The sequence below is a fragment of the Grammomys surdaster genome, unplaced genomic scaffold (genome assembly GCF_004785775.1).
Source record: "Grammomys surdaster isolate TR1022 unplaced genomic scaffold, NIH_TR_1.0 66, whole genome shotgun sequence".
NCBI classification, from domain to species: domain Eukaryota; kingdom Metazoa; phylum Chordata; class Mammalia; order Rodentia; family Muridae; genus Grammomys; species Grammomys surdaster.
This window is the reverse complement of record NW_021604568.1, coordinates 900,829-908,520: the sequence shown is the minus strand read 5'-3', so window position 1 is coordinate 908,520 and position 7,692 is coordinate 900,829. Positions and strand designations below refer to the sequence as shown.

General features: G+C 43.7%; 2 protein-coding genes across 4 annotated transcripts in view; one reads left to right on the top strand and one right to left on the bottom strand.

Annotated features, from left to right (window-relative positions):
* Opalin (oligodendrocytic myelin paranodal and inner loop protein) overlaps positions 1-1,835 on the top strand; it is a 12,997-nt gene extending 11,162 nt beyond the window's left edge. The window contains exon 6 of the mRNA XM_028773218.1: positions 1,659-1,835. Within this exon, the coding sequence (XP_028629051.1) occupies positions 1,659-1,835 (177 nt within the window). The remainder of the gene's footprint in view (positions 1-1,658) is intronic.
* A 5,073-nt stretch (positions 1,836-6,908) lies between these two features.
* Positions 6,909-7,692, bottom strand: part of Dntt (DNA nucleotidylexotransferase) — a 31,545-nt gene continuing 30,761 nt past the window's right edge. For 2 of the 3 annotated variants that reach the window (XM_028775828.1, XM_028775839.1), the window contains one exon: positions 6,909-7,370. In XM_028775828.1, coding sequence (XP_028631661.1) covers positions 7,284-7,370 — 87 coding nt within the window. In that variant the 3' untranslated portion in view covers positions 6,909-7,283. The remainder of the gene's footprint in view (positions 7,371-7,692) is intronic. The other variant, XM_028775847.1, reaches the window with a different exon arrangement.

Here is a 7,692-nt window from a genome sequence, read left to right as displayed (position 1 = left end):
ATATACATATACATATACATATACATATACATATACATATACATATATATATCCTCATATATAAACAAATATAAATATATATAAAACAAATATAACATTGAAAAGGAAGAAGTAAAATTAACATAATTTGTAGGTGATATGTGGCTGTCAACATAGAAAAACTTAATAATCTAGAGATAAATTATTGGACTTAGAAAAATAGTCAAATATGTTTATTGTATATAAACAGTATATTGTGTATAAAAACAGTACATGAGATTTTTAGCTTTGAGGTATAGTACCCACTTTGTATGAGCAAAGGCCTAGGTTTGATTTCCAGCACTGAAAAAAAAATCAAAAGTGATATGTATTTCTTAATATTAATAGCTACCAGTTAGAAAAAGGAAATTTATAAAATCCTATTTTACAGCGGTAATAAGATACATGGAATGCTAAAGAATAAATCTGACCAAATGTCTAATCCTGTCATGGAAATAATAAAACTTAGTAGAAGACATTCAACAATAGCTAAGTTATGATGGTTATATACTGTGGTTTTGGATAGAAAGACTCAACAGCACAAAGTTGTCAGCCACCACAAATTCCTGGTACTGTTTGTAATTGTAGAGCTAGAGAAAAGTCTCAGCAGTCAAAAGCACTTCCTGCTTTTTTAGAAGACCTGGATTTAGTTCCCAGCACACACATAACAGCTCACAATGGCCTATTATTCTAATTTTAGGATAGCTGCAGTCTTCTGATCTCCTTAGATACCAGGCATGTACATTTAGGCAAAACATTCATACACATAGAGAATTTTAAATTAAAATGAATATATTTGTGATATAAATCCCAACACATTTTCAATAAACGTAGTAAGGTTCTAAAGTTTATAGGGAACAAGGCATGAGAAGAACAATAAGAGGCGAGCAAGTAGGATAAGCACAAAAGAGAAGCAAGAGAGTTGGCTTGAATCCACCCAGATCAGTGATCACATTGGATATAAACAGCCAAAGTAGCTTCACTTACAAAGCATAGAGAGTCTGGTTGGCTATAGAAGCAATACCCAACTTTATAAAAACCTGGGGAACAACACTTTCTGAATGTAATACTCGAATAGATTAAAAGTTAAGAGATGAAGACAGTCTGCCAACAGCAATTAGCCAGAGAGATAATTGCAATAATTGCATGGCCTGAAGACAACAAACTCAGGCAACTGTCAATTGCAATAATTGCATGGCCTGAAAACCCCTTGAAGACAATAAGCTCAGGCAACTGTCAAAGTCACTCAGTTCCTGCCCCTCAAGATTCAGTGTCTTGGGCTGGTGAGATGGCTCAGTGGTTAAGAGCACTGACTGTTCTTCCAGAGGTCATGAGTTCAAATCCCAGCAACCACATGGTGGCTCACAACCATCTGCAATGAGATCTGATGCCCTCTTGTGGGGTGTCTGAAGACAGCTACAGTGTACTTATAATAAATAAATAAATAAAGTTTAAAAAAAAAAAAAAAGATTCAGTGTCTTTACCCTCCCGAGTCCCACTGTCTTGCCAACCATTGTTTCAAATGTTTGGTCTGAGTTTTGCTGTTTCCATTCGAGGATCAGTACGGCTGTTTGAGTTCATCTTAGCCAGAAGCTGGAGTCTTTGCTGTATCATTTTAAAAGTCTGTTTGTGTTCTCAAGAATCCTAGGCGCTCACCCACCCATGAAATGAACCCACGAGGCACCCAAGAAGGTCACATATATGTGAAGACTGTCTCGGGAAGCGAGGAGCCCCTGCCGGACACCTACCGTCCTCCTGAAGAAATAGAGAGAAGAAGAGGACTTTGGTGGCTCATACCCAGACTGAGCCTAGAATGATGGTCACTGCATCAGGGAGCAGACCCAGAGCTGGAACAGGGCTGAAAACCTGGGATTTGTGCTCAGGGTCCATGGATGGAGAGGTGACGAGCCAGCTGCCTCTCATTCCACGTCAGTTTCATGAATGGATCCAGGACCCATCTGGTTGCCTTGCCTCTTTAGGGGATGGCTGCAGTCAGGTTCATTCAGTCTCAGACCTCGCAGTGTAATCAGCAATGCAACCTGGGTGAGTTGCTTGTGCATCCAGATGAGCCCCGTATGTCCTATTTCTGAATCTAGAGAAGTCTGGCTTTGGGAAATGCCGTGGCTCCTGAGTGTCCTGCCTTCTCCTCTACCTGCTTCAACTGTTATCATTAAAAAAATAATTGTAGAGCTTTGGGAGTTGGCTTTTTTTGGGTGCATTGACCAAGGCCAACTTGGTACAAGTTAGGACATGCATTAACCTTAACAGAAGACACGTGAAAGAAGCCATTTGAATAGCTCAGGATAAAGCTCACATCCCCAACACAAGAAAGCACATGGCTGAGTCCTGTCATACAACTGAGAATGGGATATGCACTCCCTAGTCACACACACCGCGGAGGACTTCTGAGAATTCTGATGAGCTCACCTGCCCTCCCCAAGCCTGTTTGGGGTTTTATAAAAGACAGAAGAATATTCTGTGCTTCGTTTAGCTATTGAAAAAATTACAAAAGGAATAAAGGAAGCGATTTCCACTTAGTAGACACTAGAGATATCGATCCCCCTCCTTACCCAGTTCTTCCCCCTTCTTCCCATCCCACTGGTCCGATCAGGCAGCTGCTCTGAGGTACTTGTTATCCATAGTCACAAAGTCAACAAAGAAATCTAAACCTTCTCCGTGGCCTGCAATCCAAATTGTTGACATTTAAAAATAACTCTAGTGGTCACTCGCAGTCTCTTCACTTCAACTCTGGACACTATTTGTCCTTGGGCGTCAACTAAGTTCCAAATCACAAGCACACATTAACCTGTAGGATGCTGAAGTCCTGGATGGTTAACCTTCACTGTCTACTTCATGGGATTGAGAATCACCAAGGAGACACACCTCCAGAGAGATTTAACTGAGCAAGAAGATCTACCTGAATGTGGCCAGCATCATTCCACAGCCTGGCGTTCTGGACTGAATAAAAGGGAATTTAAGTTGAGCACCAATAATTCGTCACTATCTGCATCCTGACTACAGATAAAGAGTATGGCCAGCTGCCTCTCACTCCTGCCCTCATGCTTTTCTTGAACTGAACCCTCAAACTGTGAGCCAAAATAAACCACTCCACCCTTAAGTTTATTTTATCATAACACTGAGAGGAGTAACTAATACAAAACTGGCATTCATGTTTTGATGACTTTTCTTTGCAATGAAGCATTTGCTTCGAAGTACCGTGAAGAAAAGATGTTGGTGAGGGCGAGACAGCAAGAGGACCAAAAATGAACGCAGGACCAAAGGGGTGGGCTAGTGTATCCACGCCTGCCATCCAAGGGACATCTGGGAACAACTTCACCAGTTCAGGCCTGATCTTTGCCTTCACTTCCCCAGACAGTGTCATTGTAACCTTTCAGTGCAAGGCACTGCCTTGAAACAGGCCATGCTTCACAGGGGAGAGCTGAGGCCTCAGGGTGTCTCTGGAAACATCCGCAATCTCCTTGAGCCACCTTGATATCCCAGAGAACCATCTTTCCTTGCATGGGGACTCAGGTTGTTCAGAAATAGTCCAATTTCTTGAGCAATCTAAGAAATGGTTCTATAAACCCAGTGACCATCACATGTTAACAGCTACCTTTCAAAGCCCCTCTGAAATCAATTTTCTGTTGTTTCATGGGCCCAGGTCTTAGGTAAGCACATTTGAACATCTTCAATCAGCTATGCCCAGGGATGTTAAAGGCTCACTTCTCTTGCATGGTAGGGAACGACCTTGGACTCCCTGAGAACTTGAGGAGACTGTGGCTTTGACATATATGGGTTTCAGCTCCAGCCTAGAATGTTGGTCACCCAGAGCCTCAGTTTTATGCTCATAAAACTGACTCCTGAGGGCAGCTGAGAGGCTTGATTGAAGTACTCAGATCAGTAAGCCTTGTAACATATAAAATATGGTATGACTGTTTTTTGGGGATTCTTCATTTTAATTCTACTTACAATCAACTGCTTGGAATCTTCATTTCAAATTGTTTTCACTAAACTTGCAAGGTTCAGGATTTCTTTTGGTACGAAGACTTATTTTGTAATAAGGTGAAAATAAATAGCCATTGTATGAACCTACAAGGTATCTGTGGCTCGTCTTTCCCTAGGCTAAGGGGGCAACTTTTCACTTTTCTCTGCCTCTTTTCCTCCGATGCTGGCCAGAACCCATGTGCTTTCTCTAGTGCTTTGGGCTTCCCTACTTTCACTAAAGCCCCTTCCCTGCCTTGTAGTGGACGCCACTAACAGGCAGTGGGGAAAACTCCATGCTGAAAACCCAAGCAGCCTTGTGGCCACCTTTCCTTCTTCCATTCTCTTCTTGACAACTGATATATTGAAAAGATCAGGATTTGGAGCATTAGTCAGGTCCTGCTCTGACTCACCAACTGGCCTTGCTCACACCTCAGTGGGCTATGAGGAAGTGGTTTCTCTGATCATGACAGGTTCATGAGATCCCATGGTGGACTGGCATCACTAACTCCGATGGAGGCTGGGTAGGGAAGGGGACCGGGTGCCTCTGATCCCTGGGATCCCAGACTCCTTGAATTTAGTTTGCATTATCCTTAAGGAACCCCATGTTAATTCCCACCATGACCACAGCAGACTTTCCTGGAAGGACTGTGTGGCCACAGTCATTCAAAGAGGATCACTCAGCACCTCTCCACGCAGGTATGTGCCCCAGTCGTGGGATATTACATCAAAGGTTCACACATGAGCACAGCAGCCTGTCTATTGGCTGCATGGCAACCAACTCCATGGCGTAGGTTAAACCAGTGCTCCCAGATTCTCTCTCATCTCCAGACATGGGCATAGGAAGCTCAAGGAGCGATGGATAGAGCTGAAGAGGCTGGAGAGGCATCTGTCAGTCATCAGCAGTGGGAAGGCCTGTCTCCTCAAGGGTTTGCAGCATGTCCTGTTACCCTGCTAGACAACCCCTGGGTTCCCTGAGGTTTTTGTTCCTACCCCCTAAAGGATTGGGAGGAGCGTGGATACAAGCAGCCCTACGCATGTGTTCACCTCAGGGTCCCATGTGCTTCTGGGCATCGCGCTTATAGTCAGGATGCCGATGAGACCTGGGCTCTGGCAGAACTGATGTTATCAATCTCACTTCCCAGGGGTGTGGGCTGCTACAGATCGGAGTCTCATCTCCCCCAGTACTGCCTGAGACCTGCCTTGGGGTGGTCTGCTGCAATGCGGATGTCACCAGGGAATTTGGGGTCATCATCTTCCTATTCTTTTTTTTTTAATTATTTCATTGCTAATTTGCTTAATTTTTTTGTATTTATTTATTTTATATATGTGAGCACATTGTAGTTGTCTTGAGACACACCAGAAGAGGGCATAAGATCCCATTACAGATGGCTGTGAGCCACCATGTGGTTGCTGGGAATTGAACTCTGGACCTCTGGAAGAGCAGTAAGCGCTCTTAACTGCTGAGCCATTTCTCCAGCCCCCTCTTCGTATCCTTGGCCCTAATGATAAAATAATTTTAAAAATTAGCTCAGATAGCAGCTTGGGGATAGTTTTATTAGCATTTAAGTAAAGAAAATAAAGAAAGGAAGAAAGAAAGAAGGTTTTAAATCTTGCCAGATGCATGGATGAGAGGGAGGAAGAGGAAGTATAGGAAGAGAGAACAGGCCTATTTGGTTAGGCATGGTGGCTGCAGTCAGGTGGCAGACACGCAGTCACATGGTAAGTGGAGGATATGGCTTCAAAGAAAAAGTGAGAAAGCTCAGAGCACCAGAGACCGCAGGCCCAGGCTCCAGCCTAGATCCAAAAGTAAGAAAAAGAGATTAAAAAAAAAAAAAGGAAAAGCTAAGCTTATCTGAGTAATTTCACAAAGCAGGCAGGCTTGATAAAGCTTTGCAGTAACAGCCCTATAAGCAACTTCACAGAAGGGGTGTTTCTGGGAGGGAAAAGCATATCATCTTCTTAAAGGGACAGTTAGTTATTCCTCCCAAATCTTTAGCATAGTTTTAGGTGAAACAGCCTTACAGAGGGGTGGTCTCTTGGGCAAGTGACTGACAGGTCCAGATGGGTTGTCTCTTCTCAGTATGAAATAGTCTAATCTTTTGGGGCAGGCCAGATTGTCCTGTTGCCACTCAAGGCCAGAGGTATTCTGGTCTTTTGACCGGGCCTTAAGAAATGGCAAAGCATTTCTTGGAGAAGAGACATCTGGGTCAGGCTGATTAAACCTTTATGATGAAAAGCACGGTAACTAGTGAGGCACGATTCTTCCCATTCTCTTAGGAGAATCCTACGAAGGTGTCTGTGGTGTGGGACCTCGTTTCTCATGGGGCACCACTTTCCTTCCTCAGCAGGATTCCCTTCCAGCCCTCGTCTCCTGGACACAGGCTGATACTCATCAGTTTGCCTCCAGCTTTAAAGCAGGCTGAGGACAGTGATGTCCCTTTAATAGGTGGCCTCTGGATCCCTTCAGGACATAAGATCTGTCCTGTGCCCTCCTGGAGAAAACAGAAAGTAAGAGCAGATCTGGTGATGGGTGTTCCAGAGGCTGCCTCCCTTCCATGAGTTCCCTGAGAAGAAGAAACCATGCTCTTTTTCAGAGCTCCAGGTGGAAAAGGAAGTCTTTCCTGTATGGTTTAGGAAACAGCTTATAAAACTAAGAGAGAGCAATGAGAACTTTCGCTAATAGAGGCCTGGGCTGGACAAGAAAGGAACCGGCTCAGGGCAGAGTGGAGACAGCTAGGAGTCAGCACCCTGCCTCCCAGCACTTCTGAGGGGACCCAGGGTCTTCTTGGGAACCTCTGATGTACTAACTACACCCACGTGTCCCTTCAAAATCAACCACAAGTTCTAACTCTTCCATATTTTCACTTGTGTTTAGAAATAAAATAATCAAACAAAGCAAAGAAAACTTCATGCTTCTGTTTCCTATTTTTATTGGTGACATACAGAGATTCAGACACACAGGAGTTAGGTGGGCTTTGATACACTTCTCTGGATGATGCTCCAATGACAAGACCATTTTTATTAAAACAAAATAGACAAAAGAACTATGAATTCTCTGCAGCAGTAGGACAGGTGACCTGAGAATGTGAACCATGACTGCATCCTGGTTTATCAAGGCTTCAAAGTTGCTTTAGAATAGTCTCTCTGCATAATATACTTATGAACCACTTGCTGCCAGCATCCTCAGAGTTCAAAGAATCCCAGACTTTCCCAAGCTATCTTTTTACTAACACAGAACACAGTTTGTCTAACCTGAAAAGAACAATGTCAACAACTCCTTCTTAGGCATTTCTTTCACATGGCTCAATGTAGTCCAATCCCAGATGGGCAAAGATCTCTTCTTCACTTTCTGCTTCAAGAAACACCCTCTGGAAGCACAAGAAGAAACACACACTGTCTGGCATTTTCCTTTGGCACCTCAGTGAAGACTTACTGAACTGTCTTGTTAGAATGAGTGGCAGCTGAAGCATCCCACCCTGCTTTGGTCAGAGGAAGCCAAGGTGTGGTGACTCATACCTGGAATCCCAGCACTTGGGATGCAGAGGCAGGAGCTTGGACTGTAGAGTAAGCCTTTAACTTAAACCATGCAACCAACCACCTAACCAACCAATCAGCCAATTAATCAACCAACCAACCAATCAACCAACCAACCAACCAACCAACCAACCAACCAACCAACCAACCAACCAA